General features: G+C 40.7%; 2 protein-coding genes across 2 annotated transcripts in view; both read left to right on the top strand.

Annotated features, from left to right (window-relative positions):
• Positions 1-1,112: 1,112 nt before the first annotated feature.
• On the top strand, positions 1,113-6,656 carry lamtor4 (late endosomal/lysosomal adaptor, MAPK and MTOR activator 4). The gene is made up of 4 exons (XM_053650745.1): positions 1,113-1,442; positions 1,659-1,739; positions 5,689-5,806; positions 5,916-6,656. The coding sequence occupies exons 1-4, from the start codon at positions 1,440-1,442 to the stop codon at positions 6,011-6,013; spliced, it is 300 nt and encodes a 99-aa protein (XP_053506720.1). The 5' UTR covers positions 1,113-1,439; the 3' UTR covers positions 6,014-6,656.
• Positions 6,657-10,084: 3,428 nt separating this feature from the next.
• The window catches only part of snd1 (staphylococcal nuclease and tudor domain containing 1), a 60,479-nt gene continuing 48,346 nt past the window's right edge, over positions 10,085-22,217 (top strand). The window contains exons 1-7 of the mRNA XM_053650741.1: positions 10,085-10,340; positions 12,488-12,637; positions 12,840-12,960; positions 17,761-17,842; positions 18,675-18,835; positions 19,635-19,726; positions 20,362-20,520. Of these exons, the coding sequence (XP_053506716.1) occupies positions 10,263-10,340; positions 12,488-12,637; positions 12,840-12,960; positions 17,761-17,842; positions 18,675-18,835; positions 19,635-19,726; positions 20,362-20,520 (843 nt within the window). The 5' untranslated portion in view covers positions 10,085-10,262. The remainder of the gene's footprint in view (positions 10,341-12,487; positions 12,638-12,839; positions 12,961-17,760; positions 17,843-18,674; positions 18,836-19,634; positions 19,727-20,361; positions 20,521-22,217) is intronic.

Genomic DNA, 22,217 nt, shown 5'->3' with positions numbered 1-22,217 from the left:
ATGCCGTTGTGTATCAGGAGGGTTAAGATCATGCTGGCATATTGGGTATCTCTACAAGGGCATAGCAGGGTGCACCCCACAAAAGCCATCATACAAGAATGCTCAGAGTTTTATAGGACTAACTTTAATAGCTTTGGATGGTTAGGAAATGCAAAGGCACAAAATGCAGGTCTCAGTCAGCTACAAGCCCCATTGTGGCGATACCAACTACACCACCCTGGAGATTCATAAAACCATCTGTAGATACAAGATTACAACAAATATTAAAAGAGAATTAGAAAATAGCACCACAAGGGATAATAATTCAAAACTATATGGACCAGTATCAGAATAAATTACTCATATATACAGATGGGTCAAAACAGCCTTCCTCGGTATGAAGTAGCAGTCAAAAAAAGGGCGACCGATCATTTATCAGTGTACACTGTAGAATTATTAGGAGTCCTATTGGCACTGCAGTGGTTGGAAAAAAATCATCAGAACCAAGATGTCGCTATAGCTTCTGACAGTCTATCAGCACTATCAAGCATACAGTCTGGGAAAACATCATGCAGACAAGACATTGTCTACGAAATACTTTATCTGCTTCTCATACTTCATGCTAAGGGGCTGAATGTTTCCTGCTTCTGGGTTCCTGCACATGTAGGGGTAGAAGGAAATGAAACTGAGGATATACTGGCAAAAAGATTGATAAAACATGAAACAGCTGATATACAAGTACCATTAAGTGGAGCAGAGATCAAAACCATTATAAAGGGACACGTGCATAAAATATGGCAGGCATACTGGGACACAGCTGACACCAGACGACACCTATATGCCGTACAAAAACAAGTAGGCATGAGTGTGAGGCAGGGCAGAAATCAAAAGGAAGAGATGATAATTATGCGTCTTAGAATAGGTCATGCTGGCTTAAATCTAGCATTAAACAGATTAGGAAAACACCCCACTGGACTCTGCACACCATGCAGTACACAAGAGACGGTAAAACACATTCTGTTAGACTGCAAAAGGTATGAGGAGGAAAGAACTGAGCTAGAGATGCAGATTGGAAAACAAAACATAGAGAACTTGCTGGGGAAAACATCTGGGAAAATGCACCACCCCCTGATAAACTATCTAAAAAATACTGGGATAAGTGAGAGACTTTAGTAATCTAGTAGGAATATCTAGTATATAGTTATTTATCTCTTTATTTTCTTTTATTTATGTAGTATTGTTTTGGTATTATTATTATTATTATTTTCCAATTTCATTTTATTTTTTTCTGCCAATCTACTGCCCACACTCCAGTCCAGTAGGTGGCGGTAATACACAACAAATTGTTTGCCGACCGCCGTTAAAAACAATAGAAGAAGAAGCACATCACATGATATAGCGAGCTTGTCACGTGAGGCACGCAGGAGTTTTCGGCGCTTCCTGTTTCTCCTGAAATAAAAATGGTATGTTTGTTTATTCGTTTGTTTTTGTGCGTCCTGTATCGAAAGTAGCTTTTTTGTTGTTGCTTTAAACACGTAATGGAAAACAGCCAAGATTTTAAATAATTGTAGCTAATTTTAGCTGTCCTTTGGAAGTGTAATGCAATCTAGAACAAAATGTATATAATTGGAAGTTTTCGTTATGAGCGGTGTCCATGTGTTTATTTTCCTCTGTGGTAGACTACTGCACTGACTCAGGGTTTGGAGAGAATACCGGACCAGCTTGGATATCTGGTGATCAGCGAGGACGGCGTGCTTGCCGTGAGTTGTGTTGTGTTGTGTTGTGTTGGGTTGTTTTGTGTTGTTATTTCTAAACTATGCCGACTAGGCATGTGCTGGTAATTAGATAAAACACACAGGTTTACAAGTTTAACAAATGAATACGTTTGTATGCTGATTGATCAATACGTGTGTATATACACAGTATAACTCTTCTAAAGGTAAGAGCTGCTGCGGTGTTTACTGCGGACACTGTGAGCGGCCATGTAGGTTTGATGTCACTTCCTGAACTCCCTGAAGATTTATCGGTGTTTGGAAACTGATTTACGACCTTTAGTTGAATGCATCTTTAAACCTGTGTACTATTCTAGAAAAGACTTAGGAAGACTTTGCATGACATGTTTTATCCCGATGCTAAGTTTGACACATTTTGGTTAATTTGTGCTCTGGTCAAAAGAAACACATATTGCCCACAATTTGAACCAGCAGATTAAGTAAAAAGCGTTTTTAAAAAAAGTCATTTTCATTGTTCCCAGGAGCAGAAATACATTCTTTTTGGATCCATGTCTAAAATATTTCTGTTAACATGGTCAAACTACATGTTTGCAGTCAAGATTTGTGCACTTTTTATTTTTAATCAAATTCAACGCACAGTCTGTACAGTTCCTTTTGTCTCACGTTTGCCCCCTTTCTGATTTCTCCTGTTTTTATGTAATTGTTCTTCTTCCAGATCTTATTTTAAAACAAAATTCAAAACTTATTTTGAATCCAAAACCAACTGGCCATGTGTGGGTGGAAAAGGTAGTTGCTCAATCAACTAATTGCCCAAATTTAATTGATAATTCGATTCATTTAGACTAGACAACCAGGCTTGACTACTGTCAATCCTGCTGGATCTATACATAGCTTAAATAAAATCTTTCCAGCAATGTGAAGTAGGTTAAAAGGTCTCAACAAGTGGCACACTGTGCCACGATCAAAATAAATTTTGGAAGAAGGCAGAAAGAAAGTTATTGAAATATATCAGTTTGGAAAATGTTACAAAGCCATTTCTAAGGCTCTGGGCTGCCAGTGAACCACAGTAAGAGCCACTGTCTCCAAATTGAAAAACCTGGTTCAGTGGTGCAGCTGTCCTGAAGTGACTGGCCTAATAAAATTCCTCTAAGAGTGCATATATGACTCATCTAGGTTGTCACAAAAGAACCCAGGTGAATATCTAAGGATTTGCCCACTGCTAACCAGGAGGACCATAAACATTCACCTCATGTTTGCAAAACAAACAAACAAACAAACACCCTGCTGATTCCCAAGCCTTTGGTAAAATGTGCCACAATGTACCTCCCAGGGAAGGGAGACTGTCCAGTCATCAGTCTGTGATCAGAAGCTGATGGATTATGTAGCAAAACATTGATCTGAAGCACAAGCGCAAACCCATCTCTGAATGGCTCAAAAGAAACAAAATTGAGGTATTGGAAGTCCTGACATGAACACAGCATTGGGATGCTGTGGCAGGACGTTAAACTGCAGTTTATGCTCAAAATACCTCCAATGTGACTAAATTAAAGCAATTCTGCAAAGAAGAGTGAAGGTTCCTCATTTAGTTGCATTTGTTGCTGCTAAAGGTGGCGCAACCACTTATATTAAGTTTGTGGGTGGGCAATTCACATGGATGATATAGGTGTGGCATAACCTTCTTTTTTTCTTTTAGTAAATGATTTAAAGTGTTTCGTCATGTTCTCTTTGTCTTGTATTACATTTTGTATGAGGATCTGAGACCATTTAGTTTGATAAAATGTGCAAAAATTGGATACTTTTTCATAACGCGGTATTTAAAGATCCATCAGAGTTCTGCTACGATATGGCAAGACTAAGCAGGTCAGTTGGGTTACTTATCCCTGTGGTTTCCAAGAAATTCAAAAACAGTAGGATCAGTGTGAAATGTCATAACATCTAAAACATTTTTGACCTATGTTCAAGTTACCAATTTTGTCTACTGCATTTGCAGCAAGAGTGACTGATAATGACAGCCTATATAATGACATGTGTAGACTCACTGGCCACTTTATTGTACACCTCATGCATGCAGTTATCCAGTCAGCCTATCTTGTGGCAGCAGCACAATGCATAAAATCATGCAGATAATGGGCCATTGGGCTGCTTTTGTTATGCCAACCTGGCAGCATGGACTCATCTACCCGAAGTCTGTGAATCACTTGAGGCAAGTTTACAAACCTGCGTACTCTTACAGCATGTCAAGGATCACGGTGGCCCAAAAGAAGATACCGATTTTGTCACTTCCTCTGAAACACTAGCTGTCCCTCGCAAACTCTCTCAAGCAAGCATTTTATTGACTTGTTGCCAGGCAGTGTGGTTCAAATGGAATTGAGAGGTGTTTTAACTTTGAGTTGTAGTATATGGATGGGGAAGTGTAATTGTAAATGTATTGCTTTTCAATATGGCAGAATCATTCCAGTTTAGACACTGACAATGAAATGTCTAATGGGCTTTGCGTTTTAATTTTGGCAACATTGCTGTTGATAGAAATGCAAATATTAAAAATTTATGTTCTGGGATTGAAATAGCATTTTCTGTTTAGCATTTAAAATTGTCCAGAATACATTCTGCTGTCCTGCAGAGAAAGCTGTTAAAATCTCCATACTAACACAGTGCTCAGACTGTTTATCTCCAGGGTTTGCTACACATGATGATGATGATGATGATGATGATTCACTGACTAAAAAATTATGCAAGACAGTTAATTGTTCATCTTATTCTGACATTGTTTATCTGATTGGCTTCATGCATATATGTGCTCTGGACAGACAAATCAAAGACAGAGTTGTTTGGCCACAGCAAACATGTTTGGCGTAGACCAAAGACAGCTTTTCAAGAGAAGCACCTCATACCAACTGTGAAACATGGTGGTGGAAATGTTATGGTTTGGGGATGCTTCACTGCTTCAGGGACTGGACAGCTTGCATTCATTTATTCAACTATAAATTCTGCATCATATCAAAGAGTGCTAGAAGATAATGTGAACCCATCTCTCTGAAAGTTGAAGTTGAACCGAAAGTGGACCTTTTAAACAGGATAATGATCCTAAGCACACTAGCAAATCCACCAAGGAATGGCTCGGAAAGAAGAAATGTAAGATTATGGAATGGCCGAGTCAAAACCCAGATTTGAATCCATTTGGTGGAGGGATTTGAAACGGGCAGTATAAGCAAGAAACCCCTGAAACATCTTGCAACTGAAAGAATTCCAGCAAGCCGATGTCAGAGACTGGTGGACAATCATGCAAAATGCCTTCAAGAAGTTATTTCTATTAAAGGGAGCAATACTAGAGGCCAAGGGTGTATTTACTTTTTCCACAGTAACCTATTAATATTTCTGTTGAATAAATGATTGAAAAAGCTAATTTTCCTTGTTGTTTTGTTCACCTATATCAACTTTATTCATAGGCACTGTTTCAAAGATGATCAAAAGTTTGCTTGTCCAAATATGTCAAAGCTAACAATTTCCATGGGGCATACTTATTTTTTCACATGACTGTATTTGTACTTAAAATTTGTTCTAGTGTTGACACCGTATTAATTCTCATTTAGCCAGGTCTTAAAAAAGGTATCAAATTTGATTTGACAGTATGCTAGTGATTGTGATTAACTCGTGTAATGTCAGATTTTTCAACAGGTATGTGTACACAAATTTGACTCATTGAACAGCTAGACAGGATGTACATCAGGAAATGCGTTTGTTTAAAAATAAATAAATAAATAAATGACCAAGAATAAATTTGGATTTCTGCTAAAAGTTGTGACCAGTGGGAAATTGTGGTCAAAAAACCCAACAGTTGATAAATTAGACCCAGTAGTTTAAAATGCTTAAAACCACAAACTAACATATATTTACTATATTGTGTAAACAAACAATAGTGTAAAGCGAGAATTAAGATGAATTCTTAAACTGTTTCATGCTGTTTTCTTTCTGTTAGTCTTCAGGAGAGCTAGAGAATGATGAACGTACAGCAGGTGTGATCATGCAGATGGTCCGCACAGCATGTCGATTCAGGCTTCATGGCGCAGCTGAGCCTCCTCTTAAACGCATGTCAGGTGAGACATACAGGTTGATGTACTCTACGCAGCAGAGAGATGTTGCCAAAAATGTGCACGAATACAAATGAGTAATTCTAATCTAATTTTCCTCTAATTTTGTCCACAGTGATGTTTGAGGACTATGTTTATGCTGTGACTATCTCTGGACAAAAAGTGTTTGTAGTGAAACGTCAGAACAACCAACGGGAACCTGTGACTGCCTAGTGTTGAAAAGGAAATGCAAATTAAAGGACAAGTAATTTCTACAAAATAAATCCTTGGAATAAAATACACCACATTAGGCTCATGCCAATTTGAGGATGAAAAAAAACTGATGAACATTTTTTCTGTAGTCTGATGCAAGAAATCATGCTTAAAATGCTTAAAACACACCTGCGGTATGTCATAACTCCTCTGAAAATATCTAATTTTGTTCCTCAATATGTATTTTTTGGGGGCTGGAGGGAGGGGTGGTATCAGACTTAATGACTGTACTAATACTGTCTTGTATGTGGATGATGTTTAAACTCGGTAATGCATTGTAATGTGGTTTGTTTTTATTTATTTATTTTTTTGTGTGCATGTGCACGCATCTGTTCCACTAGTAACAAAACGTCAGTGTTTATCCAAAAAATAATTGCCTTTTCATAAATTTGTTAATAATTTTCTTCTATTTCTCCATTCACGTTGTACCTTTATTTGATAGGCTCTCAACATTGGGGCTGCAACTTCACATGGGGATGTCTGAGATGCGAATGGGGTCAATATTTACCAACCACAATTTAAACTTTGTACTGGTATTTGACATTTAATAATTTTTGCATCTGTCAGATTATTATTGTTATTATTAAAGTTTCATTAGCCTGCATACAGTATTTGCCTGCATTCAGTTTGGAGCAAGTCCAGACCTCAGTGGTACTGCATTCAACATATTGTCATTTTAAGCAAAATGGCCTTTACACCACACAATGGCAGCGTGTAGATATTTAAAATATTCACTTTTTTTTTTTTTTTTTTTTTTCGCAGCAATGCATGTCCATAATCTAAACAGCGCAAGGGCCTATTTCAGTCTTCCTATAGTGTCGCTCTGATGTGTCGGTTAAAATCCAATCTTAGAATTTCTAACTGTAAAAGTGTAGACGTAATTACTTGGATTAACAGATTTGTTTAACAAACTGTATATTTCTGGGTTTGTCGTAGTGTTCCTTTTCAACACTACGACAAACATATGCAGTCGTAATGCATGTTTATAATATTTAAAGATATTTGCACGTGTTGGAAATCACAGAAAATATTGCTCCACACTGTAGTGTGATTCCATGTGAGCTGATAATCAACTGGATCAGTTTCAGAAGTAGCTAAGTTTTGATTCGATGTTTTATCAATAGTGAATCAGAAGTGAAAGCAGTTGTTGAAATAAAATGGGCTTACGTATTATAGAGTTGAAATGACTTTTGTGTTCATTTCAAGTGGTGGCCCCAAATACAGTTCAGAAAAGTTATGGACGGAGAAATATAATTTGCTTCATTGAAATGGTTGTAAGCTATCTTATGACCAGCCATAAGGAGCATGTAAGGGAGCAAGAAAACAAAATGGCTGTAAGCTGAGAATTTCTGTAGCATGTGAGTCTTGCATGTGAACAGATGTCTCAACCATGCTCCTAGGTTATTTGGAACCAAACCATAACTGTGTACACAGTGAGCATAATCAATTACTTGATACTATTTTATGTATGAGTCAAAGATTATTAACATAAGAATCAGTGTCCAGCTTGCATGCAAGCTCAATATGAACAGCAGTTGTTAAACTAGTGGGGGAAAAAAACCCACTATCGTTTAACCAACCTCTGCCCTAGTTTGACCTCCAAGGGCCCAAAACAATTAACCCCCATGTTGGAGAAGGATGCACTTAGGCTTCTGGAAAGAGACATTTTTTGCTCTTCTGGTTTGGTTTATTGTGCTTTCTGCACAGTGTACATTTTGAGATGACTCACTGGATAGATGAATTAGCATGAAGATTTCTGACATAATTTTAACATGTAATTATGCCACACTTGGGCCTTGTATGCATGTCTACTCTGGATGAAATCCTCCAGTGTTTACTCCTCCTGATGCCTGGTCAGCTGTATTTAATGCAGGTCTGATGTACCACCATATGATTCTCATTATTATTATTATTATTGTACCTTTATTGGCAAAAGGTCTTACAGCATGTACTTTCATTTAAGACATGCAGTTCCTTAGCAGTGTAGTACTATCAGTCCAAACACTAGATTCTTTAAAGTGGGACCTCATTTCTGAAGTCTTGTGTAGACTGACTGATGATAAACAGCAGTATCATAGCTTCACATGTGGCAGCAAAGTAATTACTGGACTTCTACTGACTGTGTAGCGGTCTGTGACACCACAATTATAGGAGTCCATAGAGATGATGTGCTCAAAATAGTGGAACAAGTGATTGAGTTGCTCCTGTGGCACATCTGTAGTTAGTCAAGCTGTTGCTTTATCTCAGACTCAAAGCCTGGTTAAGGTTCCTCTAGAGTGGTGGTGAGCGTATTGGCACTAGGTGTGGATCCGTGTCCTCTGAGACAATACCATGCATTATAATTTCTTTTCGGGTGGGTGAAGAACACACCCTCTTGATCTGCCAGCACAGTGTGAGCGCGAGCTTGTTGGTGCTATCATCAATGCTCAACCTATCCATACCTTCTGCAGCCCCTGAGTTGAGGAGATAGTGGAGATTTACACACCAGGATTAACAATGTGACTTTGTTGGAGGTCATAGCCAGTAGCCTTTCCCTTGTTTGATATCTATAGCTCACTTCCTGAAACAAGATGATCAAACACCTCATGAGCTGGTAAAAAGGAGAGAATATTGCATTAAGAAACCATTAGATGTCCCTGAAAATCTTATTTATCAGGTTGTGCTACTCTGGGCTTTAGTGCACGTGCCTTCCTGGTTAGCAGTTAATCATAGTGGCTATTCACAGGCAAAGTTTATTAAAACACAATCTAAAATCCAAATTGATAAGCATGGTAATGGCAATAATCATGAAACAAGAAAATCAAAAACAGAATGTTACCAGAATGGTCAAAAAACAGATAAGGCAAACATGGAAATCACAGCTCCGAAATTATACACCACGGGAGACTGGCAAGACTTTGCAATGAAGGTTTGAAAACCTTGTGCTTAAATAGTGTTAAACCAGGATGTAAGTAGTGGAGACATGGATTTCTGCTGGCAGGGAGGACTGTTGTGGCATGAATTATCTGGCAGCTGATTTATTATTAAAATACACTCTGCTTTTTGAATACATTGCTGTTGATACTAATACTGTATAAGGTCTGTACTATATTAACAAAACATTTGACCAAAGACAAATTGGTGAACAGCTTACATGAGCTCAAGCTTGACTGTGTCAAAGGCTTTGTAACAATTTATAAATTAAAGTGCCTACTCATTATCTAATTCAAGTTAGTCTAAAAGATCTAGAATAAAATTGAACATTGTTTTGTACTTTCATAAATCCTGACTGAGACATAGAGGTATATAACCATCTGCATCTAACCATGGCTTTAACTGGTTATGTATAATGTGGTGATTAGTTTATAGTCGATATGTAGTAAAGCAACTGGAAACCGTTTGTCTAAACATAAAATATTAGTGATGTAATGATACACAAAATTCAAATTCTGTGTGATTTTAATACAGTGACGCCTCATTGCTCAGTTGTGCTTCATTTATTCATAAAGCTATATAACACCATATGTTCGATGGGTTACGTTCAAATACATATTTCTCACGAACTTATACACCTTAGCAACCACTTAGCAACATCATAGCAACCAACCACGTGCGATACCAGAGCAAACGGCTGTCAATGCCCTAGCAACCTTTTAGTGATTATTATTATTATTATTATTATCATCATTATTATTATTGATTAGGCTTGTCGTAATTATTTTCTAGTAATAATATTTGCATTGTTCCGTTGTATTTTTCCTCACTGTTCTTGCATTGGACAGTTTCACTTTTGGCTTAATTTATTGAACAATTTAATAAACAAGACGACTTAAACTTCTTGTTGTTTTTTCTTTTTAATAGCAGGGCTAATTCTATGCTCAGTTAGCTAATTTAATGCGGTCGTGCGTTTTGTTATCTTCACACTTTTCCAAAAATCTATGCTGACGTGTCGCCCTGTTGAGTGACCCGGATGTTGTTCGACTTGACTACGTAGGGGTGAAGTCCCCCTATGAGCGCGCGCCTCGGAATTTGACCCCGGAAGTGTAATACTTCGACGTGTACATCCCATGCATGTTTCCGTGTTCTTCCGGGGAAGCAAGTCTTGATCCACTGTGCTCAGCATTGCCTCGTTGGCTTAAACAAGAAATCTAGAACAGTCCTATAAGACTAGTGGTTCTAAAGCCGTTTTTTAATTTATTCCTGTACGGGTTTGTTTCCAGAGAACGCGGTCATGGCCACTTCAGTATCTGCACAGGTCCAGAGCAGCACGTCTCAGACTCCGGCGCTGCAGAGAGGGATTGTGAAAATGGTATGAACATATGGATCATGTGAAGTTATTCCGCTCTGCAGTCGCCTAATAATTTCCTGCTGTTACTGTGTGTGTGTGTGTGTGTGTGTGTGTGTGTGTGTGTGTGTGTGTGTGTGTGTGTTAGTGTTAGTTAATGTTAATGTTAATGGGGGAAAGTTTTAGCCAGACACTGCAGCTGTTAAGTCTTTTTATCTAGTGTACAGTCACACTATTAGCCACATGGTTATTTATGGAGTATAGCTAGCTCGATCAGTAGTTTTAAAATGACCTATTTAAAGTGACTTAAAATGTCCTTGTTGGTTTTTATATCAGTCGAGATAAGCAAACTAAGGTTAACGGTTTCTCCAAGTCACGTGGGTTACTGTCCTGCTGGTGTTTAACTTAGCTACAGAAGAGTTGAGAGGATGTCTTACATGGATCATGTGTTGTGCATCTGCACCACTTTCATGTCGGTGTGTACAGTAGAAGTGTAATATAACTCAGGCACTGTCCAAGCATTCAGTTTGGGTTTCAACGTTTAGGCAGCCCAGAGAGTTAAATTATTGTCTCATCAAAACAGAATCTTTTTCCTCATTAAGTGCCTTTCATATTCCTTTTATTCAGGAGCGCCTTCCCTCTAGCCTGTCTACGATAAAGATCTGATTTATGAAGTATATCCGAGATGGTTGTCCTTCTGGCAGGTTCTTGGAGCTTTGTGTGGGTCGTTGGTCAAGCACAACGTGGTCAAGAACACTCCCTGACTAAGGCCCTTCCAGCCTGGCTACTGAGTTCAGCTGGATGACCGGGTCTGAGAAGGAGTACTGGTGCTTCTTCCATTTTCACAATGATGGAGCCCAGAAGTTTTATACCTTTTACTCAGATCTATGTCCAGACACAATTTGATCACTGAGATCCGTAGAGAGCTCCTTGATCTTCATGGATATGTTTTTTGATCTGACATGCACTGTGAACTTTGAGACCTTGTGCACACATGTGTGTCTTTTATAAATCATGTCCAGTCAATCGAATTGGCCACAGTCAAATTCAGGTTACATCTCTTGAGATGTAGTCCAAGCAAATACTTAACAAATTGAGAGAGTTTAGTTTTTGATGTTAATAGTTTAACAAAAAAATCTTTAATATTAAAGATACTTCTATATCTTTAATATAAAAATACGTCTTTTGCTTTGTCCTCACAGATTATTGTATGTAGATTAATGGCAAAAAAATACATGTAAGAAGTAGTATTTTTAATAAAAACTATAACAATAAAATGTGCAAACACTGAAGACTTCTGAATGCTTTCTGAAGCTACTGCAGGTCAGGAGCGTCAGACCTGGTTTTAATAACAGGCCACGGTACTCTTAATCCAACGTCAAGTGGGCAAAGGACTTATACACCCGAACGGTCATTTGAGACAATTTTGCCATGAAAGTCAGTCAGATTTGTTATCTCCAATGTTAGATTCTTGAAGTTTCTCAACTTATGGGATGGCAGATTTCATTAAAAAAAAAAAAATACCATAAGTGCACAGGAAGCTGTACCTCATTTATTACTGATGTGTACATGCGGGTATGTGCATAAATGAAGAACGTTTCAACACAACATGTAGGAATTTAAATGAATGTGATATGATTTGTGTAATTTGTTGAGACCATGTGTATACAAAGTGTCCTGGTGGAAAATAAAGCCACAAGTGAAATGTGTTGGCTCGGGACTGCTTGTTTGTTTAAAATAATCTATCAGGACTGCTAAAGATTTGAATTGTCTGATTTTTTCAATTGATTTGAACCTTGCTTCATTGGAGGATGTCATACATTTGGCATCAGTTGTGAGTTATATGTGGAGTCATTACGCCTTCATTGGTTTTAGCTTAAAAAACCAACTACCAATTTGACATGGCAAATCTACTGAAATAAGTAGCTGAGTCTCGGATATATCTCTAGTCTAAATTTCCAGAAGAGTTCCAAGAGTCCGCTAAATCAATGAGAAGTTTGTTTTATTAAGTCTAGTGCTTCTTGCTTTCAGGATGTAGCTTAATATCTGCTGCTGTTGCAGGACTTGAATAATTTACACTGGCTTCTGATTTGTGACGTCTTTGTAACCACTCTTGACGTTGCTCTGCATGATGATGATGTTACTTTAATGAGAGGTCATGGTCTGTTTAGGTCCTGTCTGGATGTGCCATCATTGTAAGAGGCCAGCCACGGGGCGGCCCTCCTCCCGAGCGGCAGATCAACCTGAGCAATGTGCGTGCCGGTGCCCTTGCCCGTCGTGCCACCCAGAGCCAGCCTGAAACTAAGGACACCCCAGATGAGGTGTGCATCAAATTCTCATGCTCTAGCCTTAATAAAGCTCAAAATTTTATTAATCTAGGTTTGTTTTTTTGGGTAAACTGAGAAATAACTTTTGAAACCACTGAGTCAGAAGTGAATGAATTCATGGATTGTTCTCTCTCTTGTGCTGTGTAGACATTAGTGCTTGATTACTGGGTGTCCTGTGTTTGTGTGTATTCTGTAGCCCTGGGCTTTCCAGGCTCGCGAGTTCCTTCGCAAAAAGATGATTGGCAAAGAGGTGTGCTTCACTGTGGAGTTCAAAACCCAACAGGGCAGGGAGTACGGAGTGTTGTACCTGGGAAAGGGTAAGACGCATTGCTGTGTCTCATTACTTTTATATTATTTCAAATGAGTAGGTTTAAACTGTTTCAGTATTGATCTCTGGCTCTGTACCTGTACACTGTTTATTATTGTGTACATCTGTGTTATAACTACACTCGGTCGTCATTTTGCCCAGGTATTACCCACACGGGGCCGTATTAGCAGTGGGCCTGCAACTAATGGTTATCCTGATAATTGATTAATTGGGGGGGGGATGGATTGATCAATTTGGATTTCTTTGCAGCATCAGCTAACACTACCAGAGAATTCTTCACAAGGTTTAATTAAATAACAGGTCACTGACATTTTATCAGATAATCTGTTACTGCATGAGAATCTTATCAAGTGTTTATGTAAACCAAATGAGACCCTTGAATTAATGCAAGGTGACCATGGTCTGTACATTGTTTTTGCAGCTGTATGTCTGCATTTCACGCCCCAATTTGTTCATTTAGACCAGACAAATTCACAATAAAGGCTTTCTTAGCACAGGGTGAATGATTGATTATTATTTTTTATTTTTCGGGGGTGTGTGGAATCGACTCTGCTCTGCAGTCACTTTGCTATTTGTCATTTTGTCGCTTTGTCATTAGTAAAGCTGGAAAACCATGATTTTAACAGGAATTTTTAAATGTACTGATAATGTAAATTAGGGCTGTGACTAACAATTATTTTTATAATTGATTAGTTGGATGATTATTTCTAGATTAATCGGATGGGGTGGGGCAAACTTTCAGTAGCATTTTTTTATTTAAAATGAAATCCAAAAACTGAGAGTTTCAAATATAAACTTCAGACTAAAACTTTACACAACTGTTTGTCCAATTATATAAGACTTAAAAAGAACCCAATAAACACACACACACCAGAATATATATTATTAATAATATAAGTTCTAAATTAATAATAAAAACTCCATTTTACTGCACCTTATGTTTTCTGTTACTCACTGCCTTTAATCATATTGTTTTACTTTTGATCATAGTGTTTTAATTAGACATTACAGATCTTACTTGCACTCCCACTGTGTATCACCATGTATATACTGCGAGTGAGGAGCAGCGAGGCCTCGTTACTAACAGATCACTTCCGTTAAAATAAACGACAGAAGTTACACTACAAACACGCGCATACACCATATAATGACAATAAACAAGCACTAAACTAAACCTTTTAAACAGCTCGGACCAGTTTCCCCTGCCCCTTGCACACAGTGGAGCATTTTGGATATCAACATACGTTTGTGCTTGTGCACCACTGTCGTGCTTCAGTGCTACACAAATTCTGCTTTGTAAAGTTCTATCATCTCCTTGGTGTTTAATATAAAATGGCCCCTGCCTTAGAGGACTTGGAGGTCGCACACTTTCTTCCTCAGTCACTTAACTATTTTGCCTCCGTCTGATGGTAACTGAGATCATGTTGGGAATAAAAGGTAACGCTGACAAACAGTAAACTGAAGAAAGTCATTGTCGGTGACTCCGGGTGTCTGCTAAAGCTAGCGGCATCACGTTACGTGCGTATGACGTCATGTGCCACTGACTAGGAAGCGGCTTATACTTTCGGTTAGTAAAAAAACTTGTGTTCCATTTGAGATGATATTACCTTTCTAAAATTCATACAGTAGACCAGTGGTTCTCAAACTTTTGTGAACTCTGGACCCCTAGCATATTTCGAACAATCCACAAGGACACTCTCACTCCTCAACAATTATAGGCTATATATTTAAGTCATTTCAATATATGTTACTTTATTTCATTAATATTTAACATTAATAATATTAACATTGGACATTTAAAATTTAATCAAATTTAATTAAAATTTTTGACATCTTATTGTTGGTGTGACATTTAATTTGACTCTCTGAATTATCTTTTGTTTATTTTATCTATCAGTGAGACAAATTATAATTTCATTTGTAAATAAATTTAAAATATATCCATCAGTGGACGATCGTCATCTTGGCTAACGTGATATTTGTGAATGCACGCGAATAACCAAATTTGTTCATTTTAAAACATCGCAATTGTATATATTTTGATACATTTAACAAAATAAATATTATTATTAATATATTATTTAAACATTTTTTAACTTTCCCATGGACCCCCTGCAATTACACCACTGACCACTAGGGGGAAGGGGGACGAATGGAGGGAGGGGTAAGGAAAGGGGTAGAGGTAAGGAGAGAGGTAGCGGTAAGGAGAGACATGGAGGGAGAGACAGAGGTAGAGGTAAGGAGAGAGGGAGTGAGGTAGGGATGTAGGTAGAGGTTTGGAGAGGGATGGGGGGACGGAGGTAGAGGTTTGGAGAGGGATGGGGGGACGGAGGTAGAGGTTTGGAGAGGGATGGGGGGACGGAGGTAGAGGTAAGGAGAGGGATGGGTGGACGGAGGTAGAGGTAAGGAGAGAGGTAGCGGTAAGGAGAGACATGGAGGGAGAGACGGAGGTGGGGGGACGGAGGGAGGGGTGGGGGGACGGAGGTAGAGGTAAGGAGAGAGGTAGCGGTAAGGAGAGACATGGAGGGAGAGACGGAGGGAGGGGTAGGGGGGACGGAGGTAGAGGTAAGGAGAGGGCTAGAGGTAAGGAGAGAGGTAGCGGTAAGGAGAGACATGGAGGGAGAGACTGAGGTGGGGGGACGGAGGGGGAGGTGGGGGGTGGAGGTAGAGGAAAGGAGAGAGGTAGCGGTAAGGAAAGACATGGAGGGAGAGACGGAGGGAGGGGTAGGGGGGGACGGAGGGAGGGGTAGGGGGGGACGGAGGTAGAGGTAAGGAGAGGGATGGGTGGACGGAGGTAGAGGTAAGGAGAGGGGTAGAGGGAGGGACGGGGGGGCGGAGGTAGAGGTAAGGGGAGAGGTAGCGGTAAGGAGAGACATGGAGGGAGAGACGGAGGTAGAGGTAAGGAGAGAGGGAGTGAGGTAGGGATGGAGGTAGAGGTAGGGAGGGGTAGGGGGGACGGAGGGAGGGGTGGGGGGGACGGAGGTAGAGGTAAGGAGAGGGGTAGAGGTAAGGAGAGACATGGAGGGAGAGGCGGAGGTAGAGGTAAGGAGAGAGGGAGTGAGGTAGGGATGGAGGTAGAGGTAAAGAGAGAAGTAGAGGGAGGGACGGAGGGAGGGGTAGGGGGGGACGGAGGTAGAGGTAAGGAGAGGGGTAGAGGTAAGGAGAGAGGTAGCGGTAAGGAGAGAAATGGAGGGAGGGAGGGACGGGGGGGGCGGAGGTAGAGGTAAGGGGAGAGGTAGCGGTAAGGAGAGACATGGAGGGAGAGACGGAGGTAGCGGTAAGGAGAGAGGGAGTGAGGTAGGGATGGAGGTAGAGGTAGGGAGGGGTAGGGGGGACGGAGGGAGGGGTGGGGGGGACGGAGGTAGAGGTAAGGAGAGGGGTAGAGGTAAGGAGAGACATGGAGGGAGAGGCGGAGGTAGAGGTAAGGAGAGAGGGAGTGAGGTAGGGATGGAGGTAGAGGTAAAGAGAGAAGTAGAGGGAGGGACGGAGGGAGGGGTAGGGGGGGACGGAGGTAGAGGTAAGGAGAGGGGTAGAGGTAAGGAGAGAGGTAGCGGTAAGGAGAGACATGGAGGGAGAGACGGAGGTGGGGGGGCGGAGGTAGAGGTAAGGAGAGGGGTAGCGGTAAGGAGAGACATGGAGGGAGAGACGGAGGTAGAGGTAGGGAGAGACGGAGGTAGAGGTAAGGAGAGAGGGAGTGAGGTAGAGATGGAGGTAGAGGTAAGGAGAGGGGTGGGGGACGGAGGAAGGGGAGGGAGAGACGGAGGTAGAGGTAAGGAGAGAGGGAGTGAGGTAGGGATGGAGGTAGAGGTATAGAGAGAAGTAGAGGGAGGGACGGAGGGAGGTGTAGGTGGGGGACGGAGGTGGAGGGGTAGGGGGGGACGGAGGTAGAGGTAAGGAGAGGGGTAGAGGTAAGGAGAGAGGTAGCGGTAAGGAGAGACATGGAGGGAGAGGCGGAGGTAGAGGTAAGGAGAGAGGGAGTGAGGTAGGGATGGAGGTAGAGGTAAAGAGAGAAGTAGAGGGAGGGACGGAGGGAGGGGTAGGGGGGGACGGAGGTAGAGGTAAGGAGAGGGGTAGAGGTAAGGAGAGAGGTAGCGGTAAGGAGAGACATGGAGGGAGAGGCGGAGGTGGGGGGGCGGAGGTAGAGGTAAGGAGAGGGGTAGAGGTAAGGAGAGAGGTAGCGGTAAGGAGAGACATGGAGGGAGAGACGGAGGTAGAGGTAAGGAGAGACATGGAGGGAGATACGGAGGTAGAGGTAAGGAGAGAGGGAGTGAGGTAGAGATGGAGGTAGAGGTAAGGAGAGGGGTGGGGGACGGAGGAAGGGGAGGGAGAGACGGAGGTAGAGGTAAGGAGAGAGGGAGTGAGGTAGGGATGGAGGTAGAGGTATAGAGAGAAGTAGAGGGAGGGACGGAGGGAGGTGTAGGTGGGGGACGGAGGTAGAGGTAAGGAGGGGGTAGAGGTAAGGAGAGGGGTGGGGGACGGAGGTAGAGGTAAGGAGAGGGGTGGGGGACGGAGGTTGAGGTAAGGAGGGAGGGATGGAGGTAGAGGTAAGGAGAGAGGGACGGAGGTAGAGGTAAGGAGTGAGGTAGAGGTAAGGAGAGAGGTAATTCAAGGTATGTGTAGCTTTGGAAATGCACAATGTGTAGGTAAAGAGTACATGTTCCAGGATTGTTTTTGGTAGCCCAGCCACATGACCTGTGTTACCCTACCTGGTATGTGATCCCTGTTCCTCATGTAGCACAACTCCATTTTTCATTGTTCTAATTGTGCTGTTTATGATTTGACCCTTCAGACACGTCAGGAGAGAACATTGCCGAATCGCTGGTTGCCGAGGGCCTTGCCACAGTCCGCAGAGAGGGTATCAGAGGCACAAAGTAAGACGTGTTTGTGTTTTGTGCATGTTCACTTACATATGCATGGCTCCATACAGCCATGCATCAAGGAAGAAGTCAGTCTCACATATTTGATTCTTCATAAGCAAATATTTGTATTTGGAAGACTGCTCCTATTGCCGTGGCTCTTCTTTCCCTGGTGATGTGAACACAGGCCTGTATTCAGTTATTGCTTTCCTGTCACTTAATGGCCCCTTCACACTTGATATATACGGGTCTGTGCTAAATGGCACACAGAGTCCTTTTGGTCGTGTGACTGCACTGAGGGCCTGTGTATGTGTGAGTGATCAAGTGTGTGCAGGGTGTATTTCTGGTAATGTACTTAAAGAACAAAAAACAACTGAACATTTGGTTGTCGTTATATGTTGACGACATTAAACTTTTTAAAAAAATGTATTTAAGGCTGTTAGACCCAAGAGTAAGTACATGCTGGTTCTGCAATAGTAGTTGTTTTGGTCTAGTCCTGTACATGATCAATCCTGCTTTGCTTATTGATCATCTGTCATATTCCCCATGCAGTACAGAGAGTGATGTCATAAAGCATAAAGATAAATTTTTAAGAAGCTTTAATTGTCCAAAGCCCTGAAAGTGTAAACCCTGCAGTGGTGGTGGTATTGGAACAGAAAAAGCATTCTAACTTAAAGTTTGATGTGAAATGAGTGGATTTTTTTTTTTTCCAATTTTCTATAGTGCAAATTTTATCATGGTAAGCTTATAGTGTATGCTTTAAGTGTACTTACATGAACTTTGTTACTTATGGCTTTGTTAAAACAAAGTGTGTGTGTGTGTGTGTGTGTGTGTGTGTGTGTGTTAGCCCTGAGCAGGCCAGACTGTGTGATTTGGAGGACCAGGCGAAGGCTTCTAAGAAAGGCCTGTGGTCTGAGGGTGGAGGTGCGCACACGATTCGAGACCTCAAATACAGCATTGAGAACCCCCGCAATTTTGTGGATTCCATGCACCAGAAACCAGTTAATGGTGAGCCATGGGTTCCTTTTTTTAAATGTAGGTTTTTTTTTCAGACTTGGTATGAACATCTCCCGATGAACATGAGCCGATCACCACTGGACACTCAGGACGGTTCCTGTTCACAGCTGCTATTTTCATGTGTCTTCATTGTGAGGCATGAAGCAGAAGCAACCTGTGATTGCACTTCAAAACCAGCCCAAAAAACCATTAGCCTGTACCAAATTTTTTTTAAAAAGTGCAGCACATATTAAGCTGCCGGGCAGCATTTTTTAAATGAAACCACTGCTTGGCCAAAATAAATATCCTGTCATGCTGAATTCATTCACTAGTGTAGCGTGATGTTTGTAGAGCTCCTACGTGAAATGGGTAACGTCTGATAATATAATATAACCAATATAAAACAGTGGATGTCGTGGCAGTGTCATACCATGTAGGTATAATGATATGTTTATATTGCACAACCCTAGCATTTGCATTTGAGGTTTTTGACCCCCTTGCTGTGGCGATGCAAAAGACACCTGAAAACTACACTTTTCGGGATTCAGAACAAATGTGAATAAATAAATACGTTAAAAGGGGGAAGAAAGAAGCCATTTTACAGAACATGTCTGTGGTTACTTTTAAATAAACCAAGACCATGTCTTTCACCACACTGTTATCATATTATTGTAGACTGCTTATCATATGTGACATGGGCCCCACTGCAAACCAGACCACACTTATTTTATTATTATTATTATTATTATTTATGCTGTTAGTATGCAGCTGACCTTTTTCTTCTTTTTTTCTCTCCCTTTCACACACTTAGCCATTATTGAACATGTCCGGGACGGTAGTGTTGTGCGAGCTCTCCTGTTGCCTGATTATTACCTGGTCACGGTGATGCTGTCCGGAGTCAAGGTGAGGAATTACCTGTACTTAAGCGTGATGTACAATACCAATTTTATATACAGTGATGGGAAATAAGTATTCTTTTATACACTGATATATGGTTATTTAATATACTTTGTGTGTGTGTGTGTGTGTGTGTGTGTGTATATATATATATATATATATATATATATATATATATATATATATATATATATATATATATATATATATATATATAGATAGATAGATAGATAGATAGATAGATAGATATAGACACTTTATGCACATAATGTTTTTTGCTTTTGTACCTATGAATATGAGCTAAATTTCAGTTTCATACATTTTTCCAAATCTGATTGCATAAGTGAGCAGGATTACAGTTTATACACATATACTCAGCGCACATCAGTGGTCTCAGATTCCTGTTCTCGGCTGACTTTTGCTGTTGTAGTTCATCTGCCTCAGGGTTTGATGTGTTGTGCATTCTGAGATACTTTTCTTCTAAAAGAGTCTTCATTTGCATCACTGTTGCCTTCCTGTCAGCTTGAGCCAGTTGATTTTTCCTTTAATTTGTCACTGGTTATGGGAAAGACCGCTCTCATCAGGATAGAGAGAGATTTCATCATAGCATTCATCTTTGTTTCATCTTTCTTTCTTCTTAGTGTCCATCATTCAAACGGGAAGCCGATGGAACAGAGACACCAGAGCCGTTTGCAGCTGAGGCAAAGTTCTTCACAGAGTCCCGTCTGCTGCAGAGAGACGTGCAGATCATTCTAGAGTCCTGTCCCAACCAGGTCATCCTGGGTACCATCCTCCACCCGGTATAGCAACTTTACAATCTTAAAAATTGACGTTCTTCTCGGCCTTCTTCGTTCTGTTTAACGGTGCTGTAGTTCTTGTAAGTCTTGGATCAACAACTTCTTAATGTGTGAACACAAGTAATGAACTCGGATTTGTCAAAAATGAGGTCTCCTCCGGTAGGCTGAGGTCGGTTAGTTTGCGGTTCATCTTGATGTCCATTTGATTCGTGTCCTTTGAAAAACAAAGAGACCCCAGTGGTCCAACCATTATGCACAAAAGCCATAAATACCACAGTCATACAGCCATTTTCCCTTTTTTTCTCTCTCTTTCTTCTTGCCCTGTACAGTATACGTGTACATGCTACTTGTACACCACATGGAGCTTTCTGCATTGCAGCTGGTAGTTGCCTACTTATCTACAGTTGCAATCAAAATTATTCAACCCCCATTGCAAATCAGGTTTATCGTCAAAATTTACAGACTTTCAGCTGTTTGCAATGAACAAATCAAACAAAAGCAATTTGAAATAGTTCAACACAACAGTGGTTTTCCCAAATTCAACTGAAAATGCAACTTATAATGACTTCTCCAGTTTCAAAATTATTCAACCCCTCACAACAGCACAAATATGCAAAACACGTGTTCATAATCAAGGGCTTCATTAGTTGCACCAGGTGTGCTTGAGCTAGAACACATGAAATACCTGAACTGGCTAGGGGCAGAAAATACATTTAAATACCTGGACGGGGAAGAAAAAGGCAGCGATCAATGGCTGCAACCAGATTTCTCTGGTCCACAGTCAAGCATGGTGGTGGCTCGGTGATGTTCCGGGACTGCTTTGCATCCTCTGGCACTGGAAACCTACAGCGTGTATAAGGCAAGATGGATTCATTGAAGTATCAAGAAATCCTAGGAGAAAACGTCATGCCGTCTATGAGGAAGCTGAAGCTTGGGTGTCATTGGACCTTCCAACAGGACAATGATCCCAAGCATACCTCAAATCCCACCAAGGCTTGGTTGCAGAAGAAGTCCTGGAAGATTCTACAGGGCCAACACAGTCACCTGACTTGAACCCCATAGAAAATCTCTGGTGGGATTTGAAGAAGGTGGTTGCAGCACGCAAACCCAAGAATATTACTGAACTGGAGGCCATTGCTCATGAGGAACGGGAGAAGATTCCTCAGGAATGCTGCCAGAAGCTCTGCATCTCGTTTGAAGCAGGTCAGAACTACTACTACTACTACTACTACTACTACTACTACAGATCAACTGCTACTACTACTAAGTACTCAAGATGCTTGCCATGAAGGGGTTGAATAATTTTGAAACTGGAGAAATCATCATAAGTTGCATTTTCAGTTGAATTTGTGTAAACCAATTGAAGCATTTGTTGTGTTGATCTATTTCAATTGATTCTGTTTGATTTGTTCATTGCAAACAGCTGAAAGTCTGTAAATTTTGACAATAAACCTGATTTGCAGTGAGAGTTGAATAAGTTTGATTTCAACTGCATTCTGCGTAATTTTAAAAAATTTTGGTGGAAAATTTTTTTTAAAATTATTATTATTTTTTTAAGTAAATCTGCAGAGTTTGGCGTCCCTTATTCCCTTTTCACTTACCTCTCCAAGGAGGGTGCATTTGTTTAGAATTGTGAAACCAGCATGGCCAAATGTCCTGTTCTCATGGCACGTTTCGGTCACAACAGCCCAGTTCCATAT

The sequence above is a fragment of the Ictalurus furcatus genome, chromosome 19 (genome assembly GCF_023375685.1).
Source record: "Ictalurus furcatus strain D&B chromosome 19, Billie_1.0, whole genome shotgun sequence".
NCBI lineage: Eukaryota > Metazoa > Chordata > Actinopteri > Siluriformes > Ictaluridae > Ictalurus > Ictalurus furcatus.
Note: the sequence above shows the minus strand (reverse complement) of the source record. Positions and strands in the feature narration are given on the sequence as shown.

Excerpts from the sequence above, each read along its gene's own strand:
- lamtor4 (XM_053650745.1), top strand. Across the intron at positions 1,740-5,688 it reads GCGAGGACGGCGTGCTTGCC|TCTTCAGGAGAGCTAGAGAA; the intron begins GTGAGTTGTGTT and ends TCTTTCTGTTAG. Across the intron at positions 5,807-5,915 it reads TCCTCTTAAACGCATGTCAG|TGATGTTTGAGGACTATGTT; the intron begins GTGAGACATACA and ends TTTTGTCCACAG.